The sequence below is a fragment of the Pseudophryne corroboree genome, chromosome 4 (genome assembly GCF_028390025.1).
Source record: "Pseudophryne corroboree isolate aPseCor3 chromosome 4, aPseCor3.hap2, whole genome shotgun sequence".
Taxonomy (NCBI): Eukaryota; Metazoa; Chordata; class Amphibia; order Anura; family Myobatrachidae; genus Pseudophryne; species Pseudophryne corroboree.
The window spans coordinates 648433223-648455340 of record NC_086447.1 but is presented as its reverse complement, the minus strand read 5'-3'; the positions used below and the strand labels follow the sequence as shown (position 1 = coordinate 648455340).

At 47.3% G+C, this 22118-nt stretch overlaps 1 protein-coding gene across 14 annotated transcripts in view; it reads right to left on the bottom strand.

Moving 5' to 3' along the window:
- WDR27 (WD repeat domain 27) overlaps positions 1-22118 on the bottom strand; it is a 1147516-nt gene that overhangs the window by 1062154 nt on the left and 63244 nt on the right. For 12 of the 14 annotated variants that reach the window (XR_010176117.1, XR_010176118.1, XM_063917760.1 and 9 more), the window contains exon 2: positions 19845-20039. Coding sequence is in view for 12 of the 14 variants with exons in the window: in XM_063917760.1 (XP_063773830.1) it covers positions 19845-20039 (195 nt within the window). In the remaining 2 variants the exon portion in view is untranslated. Of the gene's footprint in view, positions 1-19844; positions 20040-20284; positions 20384-20410; positions 20793-22118 lie in introns of those variants that run through there. The other 2 variants (XM_063917751.1, XM_063917753.1) reach the window with 2 other exon arrangements.

Sequence of the window (22118 nt, the reverse complement as noted above, 5' to 3'; positions counted from 1 at the left end):
AAACAGCTTGTGAATGGCTTCCAATACCGTCGCCCTGTCTGAGGGAGACGTTGGCAAAGCAGACTTTAGGAACCGGCGAGGGGGAGACTTCTCGAATTCCAACCTGTAACCCTGAGATACTACCTGCAGAATCCAGGGGTCCACCTGTGAGCAAGCCCACTGTGCGCTGAAATTCTTGAGTCGACCCCCCACCGCTCCTGAGTCCGCTTGTAAGGCCCCAGCATCATGCTGAGGGTTTTGCAGAACCCTGGGAGGGCTTCTGTTCCTGGGCAGGGGCTGCTTGCTGCCCTCTCTTACCCCTTCCTCTGCCCCGAGGCAGATATGACTGTCCTTTTGTCCGCTTGTTCTTATAGGACCGAAAGGACTGCGGCTGAAAAGACGGTGTCTTTTTCTGTTGGGAGGGGGTCTGAGGTAAAAAGGTGGATTTTCCGGCAGTTGCCGTGGCCACCAGATCCGATAGACCGACGCCAAATAATTCCTCCCCTTTATACGGCAATACTTCCATATGTCGTTTGGAATCCGCATCACCTGACCACTGTCGCGTCCATAAACTCCTTCTGGCAGATATGGACATCGCATTTACTCTCGATGCCAGAGTGCAAATATCTCTCTGCGCATCTCGCATATAAAGGAAAGCATCCTTTAATTGCTCTATAGTCAATAAAATACTGTCCCTATCCAGGGTATCAATATTTTCAGTCAGGGAATCCAACCAGACGACCCCAGCACTGCACATCCAGGCTGAGGCGATGGCTGGTCGCAGTATAACACCAGTATGTGTGTATATACTTTTTAGGGTAGTTTCCAGTCTCCTATCCGCTGGATCCCTGAGGGCGGCCGTATCAGGAGACGGTAACGCCACTTGTTTTGATAAGCGTGTGAGCGCCTTATCCACCCTAGGGGGTGTTTTCCAGCGCGCCCTAACCTCTGGCGGGAAAGGGTATAATGCTAATAACTTTTTTGAAATTAGCATTTTTCTATCTGGGTTAACCCACGCTTCATCACATACATCATTTAATTCCTCTGATTCAGGAAAAACTACAGGTAGTTTTTTCACCCCCCACATAATACCCCTTTTTGTGGTACTTGCAGTATCAGAGATATGCAAAGCCTCCTTCATTGCCGTGATCATATAACGTGTGGCCCTACTTGAAAATACGTTTGTTTCATCACCGTCGACACTAGATTCAGTGTCTGTGTCTGTGTCGACCGACTGAGGTAAAGGGCGCTTTACAGCCCCTGACGGTGTCTGAGACGCCTGGGCAGGTACTAACTGGTTTGCCGGCCGTCTCATGTCGTCAACTGATTTTTGTAATGTGCTGACATTATCACGTAATTCCATAAACAAAGCCATCCATTCCGGTGTCGACTCCCTGGGGGGTGACATCACCATTATCGGCAATTGCTCTGCCTCCACACCAACATCGTCCTCATACATGTCGACACACACGTACCGACACACAGCAGACACACAGGGAATGCGCTTATCGAAGACAGGACCCCACTAGCCCTTTGGGGAGACAGAGGGAGAGTTTGCCAGCACACACCCAAGCGCTATAATATATATGGGAACAACCTTATATAAGTGTTGTTCCTTATAGCAGCTTAAATATATCCAATATATCGCCAAAAAATGCCCCCCCTCTCTGTTTTACCCTGTTTCTGTAGTGCAGTGCAGGGGAGAGTCCTGGGAGCCTTCCTCACAGCGGAGCTGAGCAGGAAAATGGCGCTGTGTGCTGAGGAGAATAAGCCCCGCCCCCTATTTCGGCGGGCTTTCCTCCCGTAGTTTTAGATAACTGGCATGGGTTAAATACATACATATAGCCTCAATGGCTATATGTGATGTATTCTTTTGCCATAAGGTATTAGAATATTGCTGCCCAGGGCGCCCCCAGCAGCGCCCTGCACCCTCCGTGACCGCTTGGTGTGAAGTGTGTGACAACAATGGCGCACAGCTGCAGTGCTGTGCGCTACCTTCATGAAGACTGAAGAGCCTTCTGCCGCCTGTTTTCGGACCTTCAATCTTCAGCATCTGTAAGGGGGGTCGGCGGCGCGCTCCGGGACGAACCCCAGGGTGAGACCTGTGTTCCGACTCCCTCTGGAGCTAATGGTGTCCAGTAGCCTAAGAATCCAATCCATCCTGCACGCAGGTGAGTTGAAATTCTCTCCCCTAAGTCCCTCGATGCAGTGAGCCTGTTGCCAGCAGGACTCACTGAAAATAAAAAACCTAAAAAAACTTTTTCTAAGCAGCTCTTTAGGAGAGCCACCTAGATTGCACCCTGCTCGGACGGGCACAAAAACCTAACTGAGGCTTGGAGGAGGGTCATAGGGGGAGGAGCCAGTACACACCACCTGATCCTAAAGCTTTATTTTTGTGCCCTGTCTCCTGCGGAGCCGCTATTCCCCATGGTCCTGACGGAGTCCCCAGCATCCACTTAGGACGTTAGAGAAAATAGCTTTTAAAGTAGCCTCCTGCTTATGATCAGCCGGCTCCTTAAGAGTCGTCGACTGAGCCGCAGGGAGCGCTACCTGTTTAGACAAGCGTACTAGGGCTTTGTCTACTGTGGGTGGTATTTCCCACTTATCCCTATCCGCTGCGGGAAAGGGATATGCCACCTTGATCCTATTAGGAATGAGAAATTTCTTATCAGGTGTATTCCAAATGCCATCAAAAAGGTCATTTAGTTCAAAACAAGAAGAAAAAGAAACCAAGCGTCTCTTTTCTTTGTAAATAAGGACCCTCGATTTCTTCCAAATCTGCAGTTGAGAGTCAGATTCAGTAAACTTTTGATTTAACAGTGTAACATTAGCATTTAAAGCATTTAAAGCAGTTAACCAATCAGCCGTCGGCGGTGCCGACAGGACCCCCAAAACATTTGGTGTCCCCAATAAATTATCCCCTTGAGAGGAAAATTCTGCCTCAGACATGTTGTCTCCCTAACAGCACCCAAAGAAAAGCCTGTGAGGGAACAAAAGGAAAGGAGCCAGCTCACACCCCAGCGCCAAAGTGCAGGTCTGAAAACACCCTCAAGTGTCACAGAGCTGCAGCGCTATATATCTGTATAGAAATAATCTGCCCCCCCTCGTTTTTATAGCCCCTGGTACTTGTCTGCTGTGAGGAAGGACCAGCGCTGCTGCTTGGAGGAGGAAATGGCGCCGAGTGAGCCTGGAGGAAGAAGCCCCGCCCCCAACATGGCGCGCTTCTTCCCGCTTATTTTTACATGTTTATCCTGGCGGGGGTTTGCGGGCAGTGCCAGGGCACTGTACAGATATGCCAGCCTTATTTATGAGGTATTTTTAGCTCCCCAGGGCGCAAGGGAGTGGGTGTAGGGAGCATGTAAGGAGCAGCAGGAAGGTGGGTGAAGGGAGCATGTAGGGAGCAGCGGGAGGGTGGGTGTAGGGAGCATGTAGGGCACAGGGAGGATGTAGGGAGCAGCACAGAAGACTGGATGTAAGGAGCAGAGAGGGAAGGAGGATGTCGGGAGCAGTGAGCGAGGGAGGGTGTAGCGTCAGCGATACTTAAATATTACTTAATACTCTTACTATTAGGCAGGCAGCAGCCATGGACACACACAGTGACCGCGCTGGCGGCATTTCAAATGTAGCGCTGGCCGCCAGCCAGTCAGAACTGGCAGTCCGCTTCCCTGATTGGCTGCCGTTCTGCCAGCGCTGATTGGCTGGCGGCCGGCGCTACATTTGAAATGCCGCTAGCGCGGTCACTACGTGTGTCCATAGCTGCTGTAAATACCTCGCTGACAGCCAGGCAGCGCTGGGCTATAGTGCTCAGCAAGGGAGTGGGTGTAGGGAGCATGTAAGGAGCAGCAGGAAGGTGGGTGAAGGGAGCATGTAGGAAGCAGCGGGAGGGTGGGTGTAGGGAGCATGTAGGGCACAGGGAGGATGTAGGGAGCAGCACAGAAGACTGGATGTAAGGAGCAGAGAGGGAGGGAGGATGTCGGGAGCAGTGAGCGAGGGAGGGTGTAGCGTCAGCGATACTTAAATATTACTTAATACTCTTACTATTAGGCAGGCAGCAGCCATGGACACACACAGTGACCGCGCTGGCGGCATTTCAAATGTAGCGCTGGCCGCCACCCAGTCAGAACTGGCAGTCCGCTTCCCTGATTGGCTGCCGTTCTGCCAGCGCTGATTGGCTGGCGGCCGGCGCTACATTTGAAATGCCGCTAGCGCTGTCACTATGTGTGTCCATAGCTGCTGTAAATACCTCGCTGACAGCCAGGCAGCGCTGTGCTATAGTGCTCAGCACTGCCCTGCAAAACTGCGCATGCACCACCTAAACCCGTGAATCCCGGGATTGGAGTTTACCTTTGTGTTTTGCAAAACAGATTGAGAGCACCCAAGAACACGATCTGTAAACTAAAGGTGTGTACACACGGTGAGATATTTTCTTCCAATTTTGACTATATAGTCAAAATCGTAAGAAAAGTTAGTGCAGATCGGAAGGTGAAAGTCACCTTGCGATCCCGATGCGCAGTCCCGCGCGGTCAGCATTGCAAGCATATACAGACTGTACAGGCAAGTCAGTTTTGACTATCTCGTAGAAAAGATAGTCAAAATTGACACTTAGCCAAAAATAAGATTTTACTTACCGATAAATCTATTTCTCGTAGTCCGTAGTGGATGCTGGGGACTCCGTAAGGACCATGGGGATATAGCGGCTCCGCAGGAGACAGGGCACAATAATAAAAGCTTTAGGATCAGGTGGTGTGCACTGGCTCCTCCCCCTATGACCCTCCTCCAAGCCTCAGTTAGGATACTGTGCCCGGACGAGCGTGCATAATAAGGAAGGATATTGAATCCCGGGTAAGACTCATACCAGCCACACCAATTACACCGTACAACCTGTGATCTGAACCCAGTTAACAGTATGATAACAACGAAGGAGCCTCTGACAAGATGGCTCACAACAAGAATAACCCGATTTTTGTAACAATAACTATGTACAAGTATTGCAGACAATCCGCACTTGGGATGGGCGCCCAGCATCCACTACGGACTACGAGAAATAGATTTATCGGTAAGTAAAATCTTATTTTCTCTGACGTCCTAGTGGATGCTGGGGACTCCGTAAGGACCATGGGGATTATACCAAGGCTCCCAAACGGGCGGGAGAGTGCGGATGACCCTGCAGCACCGAATGAGAGACTCCATGTCCTCCTCAGCCAGGGTATCAAATTTGTAGAATTTAGCAAACGTGTTTGCCCCTGACCAAGTAACTGCTCGGCAAAGTTGTAAAGCCGAGACCCCTCGGGCAGTCGCCCAAGATGAGCCCCCTTCCTTTTGGAATGGGCTTTTACAGATTTTGGCTGTGGCAGGCCTGCCACAGAATGTGTAAACTGAATTGTATTACAAATCCAGCGAGCAATCGTCTGCTTAGAAGCAGGAGCACCCATCTTGTTGGGTGCATACAGGCTAAACAGCGAGTCAGATTTTCTGACTCCAGCCGTCCTGGAAACATATTTTTCAGGGCCCTGACAACGTCAAGTAACTTGGAGTCCTCCAAGTCCCTAGTACCCGCAGGTACCACAATAGGTTGGTTCATGTGAAAAACAGAAAACACCTTAAGGAGAAATTGAGGACGAGTCCTCAATTCTGCCCTGTCAGAATGAAAAATTAAGTAAGGGCTTTATATATGATAAAGCCGCCAATTCTGACACACGCCTGGCTGAAGCCAGGGCTAATAGCATCGTCACCTTCCATGTGAGATATTTTAAGTCCACAGTGGTGAGTGGTTCAAACCAATGTGACTTTAGGAAACTCAAAACAACATTGAGATCCCAAGGTGCCACTGGGGCACAAAATGAGGCTGTATATGCAGTACCCCTTTTACAAACATCTGAACGTCAGGCACTAAAGCCAGTTCTTTCTGGAAGAAATTCGACAGGGCCGAAATTTGAACCTTAATGGACCCTAATTTTAGGCCCATAGACAGTCCTGTTTTCAGGAAATGTAGGAAACGACCCAGTTGGAATTCCTCTGTAGGGGCCTTCTTGGCCTCACACCACGCAACATATCTTCACCAAATGCGGTGAAAATGTTTTGCGGTTACATCCTTCCTGTCTTTGACCAGGGTAGGGATGACTTCATCTGGAATGCCCTTTCAGGATCCGGCGTTCAACCGCCATGCCGTCAAACGCGGCAAGTCTTGGAACAGACAAGGCCCCTGCTGGAGCAGGTCCTTTCTTAAAGGTAGAGGCCACGGGTCTTCCGTGAACATCTCTTGAAGTTTCGGGTACCAAGTCCTTCTTGGCCAATCTGGAACCACGAGTATCGTTCTTACTCATCTCCCTCTTATGATTCTCAGTACTTTTGGTATGAGAGGCATAGGAGGGAACACATACTCTGACTGGTACACCCACAGTGTTACCAGAGCGTCCACCGCTATTGCCTGAGGGTCCCTTGACCTGGCGCAATATCTGTCTAGTTTTTTGTTCAGGCGGGACGCCATCATGTCCACCTTTGGTTTTTCCCAACGGTTTACAATCATGTGGAAGACTTCCCGATGAAGTCCCCACTCTCCCGGGTAGAGGTCATGCCTGCTGAGGAAGTCTGCTTCCCAGTTTTCCACTCCCGGAATGAACACTGCTGAGAGTGTTATCACATGATTTTTCGCCCAGCGAAGAATCCTTGTATTTTCTGCCATTTCCCTCCTGCTTCTTGCGCCGCCCTGTTTACGTGGGCGACTGCCGTGATGTTGTCCCACTGGATCAATACCGGCTGACCTTGAAGCAGAGGTCTTGCTAAGCTTAGAGCATTGTAAATTGCCCTTAGCTCCAGTATATTTATGTGGAGAGAAGTCTCCAGACTTGATCACACTCTCTGGAAATTTTTTCCTTGTGTGACTGCTCCCCAGCCACTCAGGCTGGCATCCGTGGTCACCAGGACCCAGTCCTGAATGCCGAATCTGCGGCCCTTTCATAGATGAGCACTCTGCAGCCACCGCAGAAGAAACACCCTTGTCCTTGGAGACAGGGTTATCCGCTGATGCATCTGAAGATGCGATCCGGACCATTTTTCCAGCAGATCCCACGGAAAGGTTCTTGCGTGAAATCTACCGAATGGGATCGCTTTGTAAGAAACCACCATTTTTCACAGGATCCTTGTGCAATGATGCACTGATACTTTTCCTGGTTTTAGGAGGTTCCTGACTAGCTCGGATAACTCCCTGGCTTTCTTCTCCGGGAGAAAACATCCTTTTCTGGACTGTGTCCAGAATCATCCCTAGGAACAGTAGACGTGTCGTCGGAAAAAACTGCGATTTTGGAATATTTAGAATCCACTCGTGCTGTCGTAGAACTACTTAAGATAGTGCTACTCCGACCTCCAACTGTTCTCTGGACCTTGCCTTTATCAGGAAAGCGTCCATATTTCTTTTAAGAAGAATCATCATTTCGGCCATTACCTTGGTAAAGACCCGGGGTGCCGTGGACAATCTAAACGGCAGCGTCTGAACTGATAGTGACAGTTCTGTACCACGAACCTGAGGTACCCTTGGTGAGAAGGCAAATTTGGACATGTAGGTAAGCGTCCCTGATATCCAGTGACACCATATCGTCCCCTTCTTCCTGGTTCGCTATCACTACTCTGAGTGACTCCATCTTGATTTGAACGCTTGTATGTAAGTGTTCAAATATTTCAGATCTCACCGAGCCGTCTGGCTTCAGTACCACAATATAGTGTGGAATAATACCCCTTCCCTTGTTGTAGAAGGGGTACTTTGATTATCACCTGCTGGGAATACAGCCTGTGAATTGTTCCCAATACTGCCTCCCTGTCGGAGGGAGACGTTGGTAAAGCAGACTTCAGGAACTTGTGAGGGGGAGACGTCTCGAATTTCCAATGTACACCTGGGATACTACGTGTAGGATCCAGGAGTCCACTTGTGAGTGAGCCCCCTGCGTGCTGAAAATCTTGAGATGACCCCCTACCGCACCTGAGTCCGCTTGTACTGCCCCAGCGTCATGCTGCGGACTTGGCAGAAGCTGTGGAGGGCTTCTGTTCCTGGGAATGGGCTGCCTGCTGCAGTCTTCTTCCCTTTCCTCTACCCCTGGGCAGATATGACTGGCCCTTTTGCCCGCCTGCCCTTATGGGGACGAAAGGACTGAGACTGAAAAGACTGTGTCCTTTTCTGCTGAGATGTGACTTGGGGTAACAAAAGGTGGATTTTTCAGCTGTTGCCATGGCCACCAGGTCCGATGGACCGCCCCTTTATACGGCAATACTTCCATGTGCCGTCTGGAATCTGCATCACCTGACCACTGTCGTGTCTTCGTCTGGCAGATATGGACATCACATTTACTCTTGATGCCAGAATGCAAATATCCCTCTGCGCATCTCGCATATATAGAAATGCATCTATAGTCAATAAAATCTTGTCCCTGTCAAGGGTATCAATATTTTCAGTCAGGAAATCCGACCAAGCCCCCTCAGCGCTGCACATCCAGGCTGAGGCGATTGCTGGTCGTAGTATAACACCAGTATGTGTGTATATACTTTTAGGATATTTTTCAGCTTCCTATCAGCTGGCTCCTTGAGGGCTGCCGTATCTGGAGACGGTAACGCCCCTTGTTTTTATAAGCGTGTGAGCGCCTTATCCACCCTAAGGTGTGTTTCCCAACTCGCCCTAACTTCTGGCGGGAAAGGGTATACCGCCAATAATTTTCTATCGGAGGAAACCCACGTATCATCACACACTTCATTTAATTTATCTGATTCAGGAAAAACTACAAGTAGTTTATTCACACCCTACATAATACCCTTATTTGTGGTACTTGTAGTATCAGAAATATGTAACACCTCCTTCATTGCCCTTAACATGAAACGTGTGGCCCTAAAGGAAAATACGTTTGTTTATTCACCGTCGACACTGGAGTCAGTGTCCGTGTCTGTGTCTGTGTCAACCGACTGAGGTAAATGGGCGTTTTTACAAGCCCCTGACGGTGTCTGAGACGCCTGGACAGGTACTAATTTGTTTGCCGGCCGTCTCATGTCGTCAACCGACCTTGCAGCGTGTTGACATTATCACGTAATTCCTAAATAAGCCATCCATTCCAGTGTCGACTCCCTAGAGAGTGACATCACCAATACAGGCAATTTGCTCCGCCTCCTCACCAACATCGTCCTCCTACATGTCGACACACACGTACCGACACAGCACACACACAGGGAATGCTCTGATAGAGGACAGGACCCCACTAGCCCTTTGGGGAGACAGAGGGAGAGTTTGCCAGCACACACCAAAAACGCTATAATTATACAGGGACAACCCCTTATACAAGTGTTTTCCCTTATAGCATTTTTATATATGTAATCATATCGCCAAATAAGTGCCCCCCCTCTCTGTTTTAACCCTGTTTCTGTAGTGCAGTGCAGGGGAGAGCCTGGGAGCCTTCCTCACAGCAGAGCTGAGCAGGAAAATGGCGCCGTGTGCTGAGGAGAATAGGCCCCGCCCCCTTTTCGGCGGGCTCTTCTCCCGGAGTTTGTGAGATCTGGCAGGGGTTAAATACATCCATATAGCCTCAAGGGCTATATGTGATGTATTTTAGCCATAAAAAGGTATTATACATTGCTGCCCAGGGCGCCCCCCCCAGCGCCCTGCACCCTCAGTGACAGTTGGTGACTGTTGGTGAAGTGTGCTGACAACAATGGCGCACAGCTGCAGTGCTGTGCGCTACCTTATGAAGACTGAAAGTCTTCTGCCGCCTGTTTCTGGACGTCTGGACCTCTTCAACTTCGGCATCTGCAAGGGGGGTCGGCGGCACGGCTCCGGGACGAACCCCAGGGTGAGACCTGTGTTCCGACTCCCTCTGGAGCTAATGGTGTCCAGTAGCCTAAGAAGCAAATCCATCCTGCACGCAGGTGAGTTTACTTCTCTCCCCTAAGTCCCTCGTAGCAGTGAGCCTGTTGCCAGCAGGTCTCACTGAAAGAAAAAAAAACCTAACTTAAACTTTTATTCTAAGCAGCTCAGGAGAGCCACCTAGATTGCACCCTTCTCGGCCGGGCACAAAAATCTAACTGAGGCTTGGAGGAGGGTCATAGGGGGAGGAGCCAGTGCACACCACCTGATCCTAAAGCTTTTATTATTGTGCCCTGTCTCCTGCGGAGCCGCTATATCCCCATGGTCCTTACGGAGTCCCCAGCATCCACTAGGACGTCAGAGAAATCACACATAGTATCGCAAGCACAGTCGTTATATGCTTGCGATGCCGACCTAGTCCCGATCGCACAGTGAGGATCGGAGTTTACCCGAATCTCACTGTGTGTATGCACGTTACGCTCATTAACATCTTAAAGAGACCCTTAATATATCTTATAGCAGCCCATTTATTAAATGATAAAACTCGTTGCATATGATAAATGGTGCTCCAGCCAATCAGCTCCCAATTGTGACTTTTCAAACACATGACAGGAGCTGAACACATAACAATTATGAGCTGATTGGCTGGAGCACAATTTATCATATGCAATGAGCTTTATCATTCACAACAAGATTTATAACTCATTGATAAACGTTGTTTTTAGACTACAATGGGGTCGATTCAATTCGGCAACTTATGAATAGCGCCGGAAATTAGCTCCCGACGCTATTCAATTCAGCTCCAGTTAAGTCGGCGATGGCCCGTTCTCGCCGACTAAACAGGTTGAATTGTCGAGAGAACGAGCATTCTCCGACTTAACTCCCCGGCGCGAGGCTGATTCCCGACAGAATCAGCCTCGCGCCGGCCGCGAGGCAGCACTTTTGTCGGGTTTCTTCTCTCATCCCCCGGGGATGAGAGAATTCCCGACAATTGCGGGTAACTAGCAGCTGAATTGAATAGCGTCGGGAGCTAATTCCTGGCGCTATTTGAAGGGTTAAATCTCCTCTGTCATTGTGCATTGTGTAAATATTGTTTCTTTTTCTTTTGCCTTGGATTTAGCTTGCATTGCATAAAATGAATATAGCTCCACCCATAGTTTGTTGGGAACTGTGTGAAATCACCACCCCTAGATGAAGTACTAGGCTGTATCCTACTTCCCCCCATGTAGCCTGTTTTACCCCTCCTATGCAGTAAAGTTAAACCAATAAAGTATTTACTTTTGCCTACCCCTCCCTGGACATTCCAATCCCTCCCTAGACAATGATGCCTTATATACCATTGTTATGAACAATAAACGGAGAGTGATTCTTAATTACATGGTGTCGTGTATAATCTGTAATTTTAAGGATTGCTCTCACTGACGTCAGTGGCCATCAAATCGAGGGGTACAAGAAGAGGCTGATATCCTTTCAAGTGGGGGCTCAGTCCTGGATTCAGTTGATCGCCCCCGAATCGGTAAGATAGAGAATTCATTGTCTGTCTTTTCCGTAAGGGATTGCGTTCAAACACTGAATTTGAACTCGCTCCGTGTTCCGGGAACACGTGACAAGGTAATATTTAAGTCCGGGACTTAATATTACGAAGTTTTATGTAAAAACATAAAACAGGTATCAGGGATACCATATAATCTTTAATGTCTGGGACTTAAAGATACGTCTGAGAAAAGCGCAATTCTCCAAAGACGTTAGTATCTGGGATACTTAAAAAAATAGACCTGGGGTCTATACGTAACGTAGAAAATACCCCGATTTGATCGCCTATATTCTTGTATGCTTGTAGTGTGATAAGTTCTTATGTTTGGTCCAGACGGCTGGTAAGTTTTCGTCTGCCAGATATCTTTACTCAAAACACTTTTCTTGCTTCCTGTTTAAAACGCTGTATTTTTTCTGACATCTTGTACGAAGGTAAGCGTACCCGTCAAAAGATTTCATGTTCTCATTATACAGATAATATTGTGATATTGTCAATGACTAATTAACTGGTGTTAACTAATGCATGCATAGAAAGTTTTTGTAAATTGCATAGAAAGTCTTTTTGTTGTGAAGTTGTATAGAAGGTTTTTTTTTTTAAACTGCATTTTTGTTGTGATATTGCATAGACAGTTGTTATAAGTTGTTGTAGAAATTGCGTAGAAAGCTGGTGTAGATTGTATTCTTTACTATGGGAGGGGGTCAGAGTAAGACAGTCATTTACCCCCCACCTTTACCAGGAGAAACATGTAAGGAATATGTTGCCCGTAACTCCACCACAGATTATTATTTAGTTAACCCTTGGGTGGATAACTTAGCAGGATGGACAGAGAAAGTTGGCAGCCCCAGTCCATTCCCCCGTGACGGTATTAATTATCCCTTTTATATGGACATGGTCAAAGGTCTTTGTCTGGAAGACAAGGAAGCCTGGCCATGGTACGATCATGACCCACAATGGGACATGACATATATGCGTGCTGGAGGAGAGCAATGGCTCACGATAGCACCTCATTGGTATGACAAGAATATCAAGCAGAAACAGCGTAGAATAAAATCTGTAACTTCCAGACTGCATAAAGCTGAGGAATTTAGAAGCAACAAGTTTCTGAAAAATTCTTCTCCCCCGCCTTACAATCCCCTATACCCCTCCTTAAAAGACACAGATCTGTTAGCTGCAGTTGCTTTGTCACGAATTCCGATGCAAAGGGGAGGGGGAGGAGGGGAAGGGGAAGGAGAAGGAAGCTCAGTTGCTTTGTCACGAATGCCGATGCAAAGGGGAGGGGGAGGAGGGGAAGGGGAAGGAGAAGGAGGCTCAGGAGGAATAGCCCCCCCTGACAGTACCCTCCACATAGACGTAACCACCCCCGCCCCTAGTGCCCCTACTCCTAACAAACAAATCACCTCCCGCCGTAACGCTGACTCAACTGTTATCATTCACCACCCTCTTACCCCCTCCATAACGCGATCCGGCACTGGTTTCCTTGAAAACAGTGCTGATGCCAGCAGTGTCGCCACCCAGCACCTGCCCTTCATGACAGTAGGGGATCAGTTGTTAAAGAAACCCATTGAAATAGAGGATTTAGACAGAATTGTTAAGAACTGTCCCAAACCCACTGTTGCACCTGACGGCTGCATAGCTTACTTGAAAAAGGCTTGCACAGGACGCAGCTATACTCAAGAAGATATGAAGCTGATCATAGATGGGGTTATAGACCATTACAACGGGTGGGATTGGAAAAAGATTCCCACCATAAACACTCCTACCACCCTTAACGATGCCGTTCGCTACCCTCTCAATACTGGGGACGGTGTAACGGAGATGTGGAAGGAAATTGAGACCCATATGAAAGAGATTTTTAAAACCCGAGCTTCTCTTCCTATTGCCGTAGCATGTAAACAAAAGCCCACTGAAACTGTCACTGAGTTTTGGAAGAGGTTTAAAAAGTGTTGGTCTGAAGATGCAGGTCTTACTCTTGTAGATACAGACCATTTACTAATTTCTACCTTTGTAAATAACTTGTTGCCATCTGTTATGGTCCCTGTTAAGCAAGGTGTTTCTTCCTGGACCTCTGATAATATTAAGGAATTTGAAAAGCACTTATATGAAAAGGAAGCTGCAGGATGCTTTGATGTTAAAAAACCCTTGCAGAATGCCCCAACTCATAATTACCAAAATCACAGAAACCGGGGAGATAGACGCCAGCAGCACTTTACTGGCCCACCCCGCAATCCAGCCCGATATCAAAACCCACAAGCCAGGCCACCCCACCCCCCTGACTCTGCCAGCAGGAAACAAACCTCCTGCTTCAACTGTGGAAGGGACGATCACTGGGCAAGGGATTGCCCTTGTCCCCCACAAAACCACCGACAGCCCCAAGCTCCGGCTCCCTCCCGGGATCATCCCCGACAGTCACACAACAACCCCTTTCAGGATCATGTCCGATTCCGAGTTGACTGGCAGGACCCCTCCCACTGACGGGGCCCGGAGGAGGGTATCCCAGCCTTTGCCCAACTCACCAGACACTGGAAGGACCCACCGCTACTAACCTTGATTATAGGAAAGAGAGCAATCCCTTTCCTGGTAGATAGCGGGGCAACTACTAGTGTTTTGTGTGTCGACCTGTACGATGGTCATTTGGAAAAGACTGCTCCTTCAATGGGAATCAATGGGATACCCACAGATGCTTACCTGACAGATGCCCTTAGTGTCAGAACCACGGGAGGCACGTATATGGGTAAACACAATTTCACTGTAATACCTGAATGTCCAATTAATCTTCTGGGAAGGGATCTTCTTAGCAAACTCGAAATCTCCATTCTCCCTTCACCCACTAGCAGTGGCCTGGAGGTCGAGTCCCCACACCTACCGGTGTGGGAGGCAACAGACATTACACCTGATTTTGACAAAGTGAACCCTGCTCTATGGTCGGAGGGTCCCTATGACACTGGCCTCATTCCTTGCACACCATATAGAGCAACCCTGAAACCTGACACACAACCTGTCTATCAAAAGCAATACCCCTTGTCACAAGAGAAGGTTGAAGGTCTTAGACCAATGATACAACAGTTTCTCCAACAAGGCATTCTCAGACACATAATTTCACCTTACTGCACACCAGTCAACCCAGTTGCTAAGTCAGATGGTAGTGTAAGGTTTGTACAAGACCTCAGGGCAATTAACCAACTCATTGTGCCCATAGCACCCATTGTACCTGACATTAACTCACTCATTTCAGCTATCCCTGCAGATGCTGCATTTTTTTCGGTAATTGATTTAAAAAATGCATTTTTTAGCATTCCAGTGGATGCACAGACACAGTTACTTTTTGCCTTTTCTTTTGAGGGCAAGCAACTCACCTGGTGTCGTTTACCCCAGGGCTTCATTGACGCACCCGTTGTCTATAGCATTGTACTCCAGGCCACATTGGGGCCCTGGCAACCTCACCATGGTTCAGTCCTGCTACAGTATGCAGATGATCTGCTGCTCTGTAGTCAAACTGAGGAGGCCTGCCGGGAGGATGGTATATCACTGTTAAACTGGCTCTGTGAATGTGGACACAAGGTGTCCAAAACAAAAATGCAATGGTGTAAGAAGCATGTGGATTACTTAGGTTTTGTGCTCACTCAGGGGGAAAGGAAAGTCAGTCCACAGCGCATTCAGTCTGTATTGGGCCTGGTCACCCCAACTACCCAGAGAGAACTGCTGTCTTTTCTGGGTATGGTAAATTACTGCAGACAGTGGATATCTGATTGTTCCTATTATGATAACATCTTGAGACAAGCCACACTGAAAGACAAACCTAACACTGTACAATGGTCACAAGAAATGTTAACTGCATATGAAAGCTTAAAGTGTATGTTAATGAAAAGTCCGGCACTTGGCCTCCCCAACTATGTACTACCTTTTCATTTGTTTGCAAGGGACAATTGTAAAACCATGGCGGGGGTGCTCACACAGTTTCATGGAGGAAAGTTGCGCCCAGTGGCATTTTTTTCCAAAGTAATGCCTGTCACTGTGCAAGGTATGCCTGCTTGCCTCAGGGCACTTGCAGCCTGTGCAATGGTAACTGAAATGGCCACCACACTCACCCTAGGCCACACAACAATACTTCACACCACTCATGATGTTCTAACCATTTCAAAAGGGTTACACACACAACACATGTCAGCTCAGCGCCTTAGTGGATATGAGGTTCTCCTTTTGAACAACCCCTCCCTCACCATTAAGTATGCCACCAACTCTTCAGGTCCTGCACCCATTCTCAACGCTCTCCTGGGGCTCAAAGGTCCTGAAGACCACCCTCCTGAACCCCATGACTGCTCAGCCTCCATTGAGTCAGAAACATCCCCCAGACTGGACATGTCCCCTGTCCCTGTCCCCGACGCGGATGTCATTTTTGTAGATGGTTCCTGTAGCAGACCCAATGACACCACGTACCAAGCGGGTTATGCTATTGTCACTCTCCCTGACATTATTCTGGAAGCACAGCCCATTCCTTACCAGTCAGCACAGGCTGCAGAGCTCATTGCTCTCACAAGGGCTTGTCACCTTTACCGGAATAAACCAGTCACCATCTACACTGACTCCAAATACGGGTACGGCGTCGTGCATGACCATGGGGTCATTTGGCAACGCCGTGGTTTCCTTGGAGCTGATGGAAAAGGCATATCACATGCCCAACTCATCTCTGACCTTCTGCATGCCATAACCTTACCCTCTGACATTGCAATCCTCCATTGCAGGGCACACACGGGGGGGAAGGATGCAGTCTCCCTTGGAAATGCTCTTGCTGACTCTGCTGCCAAACATGCGGCCTCACAGCCCATCACTCAGGCCCACATGTCCATCATGACCCCCCCAGCTCTCGACAACCACTACCTGATCACCCAGTTGCAGGCCTCAGCCTCCAATGCCGACCTAGCTGACTGGACTTACCCAGTTTTGCAGAAGAATCCTAAAACAGGATTAATCTGCAAAGAGGGGAAACCTTGTATACCCCAGTCCAGTGCACATGCATCACTTGTCTGCGAAACAACCCCAACAACCCTGACAAGGCAAAACATCAGCATCTTGAATACCCCACCACACCCTTTACACACCTGCAAATTGACTTCACCCATATCCCAGGTACTGGTAAACAGGAGTATGCCCTGGTCATTGTAGACATGTTCTCTCGATGGCCAGAGGTATTCCCCACTAAATCTGAGGATGCAAAGACAGTTGCTAGGATCCTAACTCAGGAAATCATCCCCAGATGGGGGTGCCCATTGCAAATCAATAGTGATAAAGGCTCCGCCTTTACAGCAAAAATTACACAGGCCTTGGTAAAGGCCCTGCAGGTGGAATGGAAGTTCCACATCCCGTATCACCCGCAGAGTTCAGGGGTCGTAGAACGCATGAATAGGACCCTCAAAGACAAGCTTAGGAAGGCCACAGGAGGCACCTTCCACAAATGGAAGCAAGTCCTTCCCATTATCTTGGCAGAAATTAGAATGACACCACAAAAGACTTTGGGTTACTCCCCCTTTGAAATATTAATGGGTAGGCCCTTCCCTACACCTTGGGCTAAGAAACCATTAGTAATACAGGAGGGAGATCTAGAACTTATCAGAGAAGAGTATGTCAGGTCCCTGATAATAAAACTGAATGAAATTGAACATGAGGTTGTTTGTAAAAACCCTTTGAATCCACAGGAACCTACACACCCCTTTAAAGTCGGAGACAGAGTCGTGGTGAAGGTGCTCCCCAGGAACAAGAGCCCAGGAGACTTTACCTACGGTCCAGAGACAGAGGTCGTAGCAGTAACCAGAACAGCAGTCCTGACAGAGGAAAGCCCCACCTGGATCCATGCATCCCGAGTGAAAAAGGTTCCTAGACCAGACCTAGAGAGGGAAGCAAGTGATTCCAGCGAGGTACAAACGGGGGCAGACAGCCCTGACCTCCCACCTAGCGAAGACAGAAGAACAGAGGAGGATGAGGAACCTGTCCCCTACCTCTATCCTGGGGACTATGTTGATAATCCTAATGGTCCTCACTTGCCAAGCTACAGCTGAAGTAGACATTACACAAAAATCCGGCACCTACACATTTTGGTATAACTCCTCCAATACTGAGGTTGCCGCCTATAAAATAGATTTCTGTACCATTGCTCCCTGTCTTAACAAACATTATGCCTGGCAGTGTGATCAGTATGGTACACGTAATACCCCCACTGAAGCCTATATTTGTGTTACTAGTAAATATTGGGGAAATAAATGTGCGTATTGGGGATCAGTGGGATGGAATTCTGGCCATAGTTATGGATACCAGCCCAAAGAGGCTCTCTCAAGAAAAGACAAATATGGTGAGTCCCTGCTTACCCGTCTTACCCTTCATAGACAAAACAGATGTGATAGTAAATTCATATTAAGCATAAAACATCCCCAGTCTACTGATGCAGGCACCTATGTCCTAGGTGAATCCTTTTTTTTAAACCCATCCCTTACACCATTCTTGTTACAGGATATGTTTAACAATGAAAAGTATGCCCAGCTCAAGCCCCCTAAACCACGCCCCAACCTCTTGAAACCTCATATAACCACCTTCAAGGATATGATGGCCGTTAACAATCCCACCTTTAAAGACACCCTAGCTATTGAAACTGGTTTCTCTGACATCAATTTCTGGTTAGAATGGATGAAGTATAGTGCTAGCAAACATAATAAAAGTAACTGTTATGTCTGTGGCAAATCTAGGCCCCACCTAGGTACAGTGCCCCTTAATATACCCCTAGAACAGGAAAATTGTTTTTTCAGCCTTTTTAATGACACCAAAACAAATGACAGTCAGTGCGAAATGTGGAAAAGGGAATATCCCATATTGTCAAAAAATCCCAACCCAGGAAGCACCATAACCATATATCCTGGAAACTATACCTGTTACACATCTAACACTACCACAGGTAGAAATTTAAAAACCTTCCCACCAGGGTACTGTGCAAATAAAAGAACAACTGTTTTAGTTAACCAAACTAGATCACTAGGTGACATTTATTATATATGTGGGGATATGAAGCTTAGAACTAAATTAGACACACCATGGTATGGTGAGTGTGCCCTAGCCAAAGTCATAATGCCACTCCTAATGATCACCGATGACCCCACTCCTCCCTCTAATACTCCTGCTAATCGAAAGAAAAGAGCACTCCCAGGAGGTAGCTTTGACCCCCACGTATACATTGATGCTATAGGGGTCCCAAGAGGTGTTCCAAATGAGTTCAAAGCTAGAGATGAAGTGGCTGCGGGTTTTGAATCATTGTTCCCTATAGTAACTGTAAATAAAAACGTAGCCTGGATTAATTATATATATTATAACCAACAAAGATTTGTTAATGATACCAAAGATGCTCTTAAAGGTATAGCTGAACAGCTAGAAGCCACTTCCCAAATGACATTTCAAAACAGAATGGCCCTTGACATGATTCTAGCAGAAAAAGGCGGTACATGTGTTTACATTAGTAAGGTGGAAGGCTGTTGTACATATATTCCTGACAACACTGGTCCCAATGGTAAGGTTACTTTAGCCATAAACAAATTAGAAACCTTATCCATAGAACTTAAGAAAAATTCAGGTGTTGATAACCCATGGAGCCAATATTTTGGGTGGATTGAAAATTGGAAACAGGCTCTTGTGCAAATAAGTATATTCATAATAATAACTTTAATCTTTATAGGTCTCATAGTTTATTGTGTGATTCCCTGTGGAAAGAAACTCACATCTAAAGGTATTGACACAGTCTTGATGTATTATGATGTTACCACTAGCCCCATCACCTCCTCTGATAGCAAAGGCCCCGATGATTATGTTCAATATCTAAAAAATTGGAGAAACAAAAAGGGGGCTCTACAGAAGAATCATGTCGTATAACAATCATGATTCTAAGAGGGGATTGAAGGGTTAAATCTCCTCTGTCATTGTGCATTGTGTAAATATTGTTTCTTTTTCTTTTGCCTTGGATTTAGCTTGCATTGCATAAAATGAATATAGCTCCACCCATAGTTTGTTGGGAACTGTGTGAAATCACCACCCCTAGATGAAGTACTAGGCTGTATCCTACTTCCCCCCATGTAGCCTGTTTTACCCCTCCTATGCAGTAAAGTTAAACCAATAAAGTATTTACTTTTGCCTACCCCTCCCTGGACATTCCAATCCCTCCCTAGACAATGATGCCTTATATACCATTGTTATGAACAATAAACGGAGAGTGATTCTTAATTACATGGTGTCGTGTATAATCTGTAATTTTAAGGATTGCTCTCACTGACGTCAGTGGCCATCAAATCGAGGGGTACAAGAAGAGGCTGATATCCTTTCACTATTCATAAGTTGACGAATTGAATCGACCCCAATGCTTGCTGTAACACCAGCCTGGTTCGTGTTTCAGATGGTGTTATAAAGAGGGAGCAGCAATATTCTCAACTAATAATAAAAGTAATTTTGCTTTAATTGGTAACCCATTACCTGTTCTTGGAGGGTGCCCATCTTCCAGATACAAAGCTCATTTCCATTTAGTGGGAAAGCACAGTACTGGGGGGTACATGCAAACTGTACATGGGCTAAAGGAGTAGTGGATACTGTGCATCGCCTCTCAGAGATCACAGCGTGGGGAAGTTCTTCAAAGGCGGAGGTATCAGACAGCATTTTCATTTGTACCCCCTGCAAGCAAACAATAAACATGACATATACTGTATTTCTTACACGTTAGAAAAGTGAAGCCTTAATCCATCCAGGTTACCCTATATGATTTATATAAAGGGGAGATGTAGCAAACCTTCTAAATGGGACAATGTGTTGCCCATAGCAACTATAACTAATTAAGTACATTTTATAAAATTGCATCACCTGTTATAAACAACTCCCCCTCTTCAGTAGGTTTGATACGTCTCCCCAGGGATACTCACACTCACAGACGCGAATACTGCAATCCACTGTCACATGGCCAAAACAATAATTCTGCGTAAGGATCTTGGGTGTCACAAAGAAACCTCACAAATACAGAAACAATAACCACTAAGTGCACTTCCTACCTCGTGTTATTATTTCAGAAGCCAGTATTTGGCAGCACAGACAGCAGATTCTGTATCCTAGCAACAAGGCAAACAGCATCAGACAAACGAAACTGTGCGTAGATTTGCAAAAAGTACCCAGCGCCACGTTCACGTATGTAAAGATTTTAGAAAAAGACTGTCTCCATAACGGCGCCATGTTTGTGGAGATCGTGCTTTCACGTCGCAACGGAAAGGTCATGTTCTCAATATTCTAAAAACTAAAGCTACACAAATCTCTGTGATGCGTCTTCTTCTCCAATCGCTTATATTATTTACTGCATTTCCCCTGTGTGAATAGTCCAGGATCATTTTGCCTGTTAGAGGTGAAATAAATAAAAAACATTCACTAGGTGGCGCTGTTAGGCCTTTGAACTGAGGTCAGTAGTATTGCTGCGTTGTCGGCCGGTAGGTGTCGTCTTCATGAGAGTTCCGAGCAGTCTGTTACGCCTGGCCCTTATTCTGTCACTTGGGGGCGCTGTAACCAAATAGATTATTAACTGGGTAACCCACACTCTGCATGCAATGCAGCACTGAGAGCAGCACTCGCTTCGAGATTTATCAGAACAGTAGAATATTGGGGGTCATTCTGAGTTGTTCGCTCGTTGCCGATTTTCGCTATACTGCGATTAGTCGCTTACTGCGCATGCGCAAGGTTCGCAGAGCGCATGCGCTTAGTTATTTTACACAAAAGTTAGGTATTTTACTCACGGCCTAACGAGGATTTTTCATCGTTCTGGTGATCGTACTGTGATTGACAGGAAGTGGGTGTTTCTGGGCGGAAACTGGCCGTTTTCTGGGAGTGTGCGAAAAAACGCTGGCGTTTCTGGGAAAAACGCGGGAGTGTCTGAAGAAACGGGGGAGTGTCTGGGCGAACGCTGGGTGTGTTTGTGACGTCAAACCAGGAACGAAACTGACTGAACTGATCGCAATGTAGGAGTAAGTCTCGAGCTACTCAGAAACTGCTAAGAAATTTCTATTCGCAGTTCTGCTAATCTTTCGTTCGCAATTCTGCTAAGCTAAGATACACTCCCAGAGGGCGGCGGCTTAGCGTGTGCAATGCTGCTAAAAGCAGCTAGCGAGCGAACATCTCGGAATGAGGGCCATTGTACTTAAAACTATAATTATAATTTACAGTAAAAGGGATATTACCGCAATTCTTATATACACGTATGTATATAAATACTTATACCCCTTTCACACTGCCAATGCCGGATCCCACCCGGGAATTGTAAGCGGGTCCATCCCGAGTGGGATATGGCATTGGCAGCTGCTACTGGCTTCAACAACCCGGGAATAAGTCGGGCGGGTTGCCATAGCAGCAGGGGGCGGAGCCAGCACTGGGAGATGAGATCATCTCCGCGCCGCCTCTCCCTATCTAGTAAACGGGTCCCGGGTCGCGTCGACCCGGGAGCCCGTTTATGCAGCCACTGACCGGGTCGATTCCGGGTCGATACCTGGTTATTTGTGCGGTGTGAAAGGGGTATAAAGTATATCAGTGAGTTCAGGACTCAGGCGTACCTCCCAACATTTTAATAATTGAAACGGGACTCCTGTGTGCCCGTCCGAAAAGGAGGCGTGGTCTGTATGAAAGGGGCGTGGTTTCGTGGCAGTGCCTATCACAAGCCGTGCCCTCGTGTTTTGTCACTAAGGGGCATGCCCAGTGCTCTGTGAGCTGCTGGCATGCCCC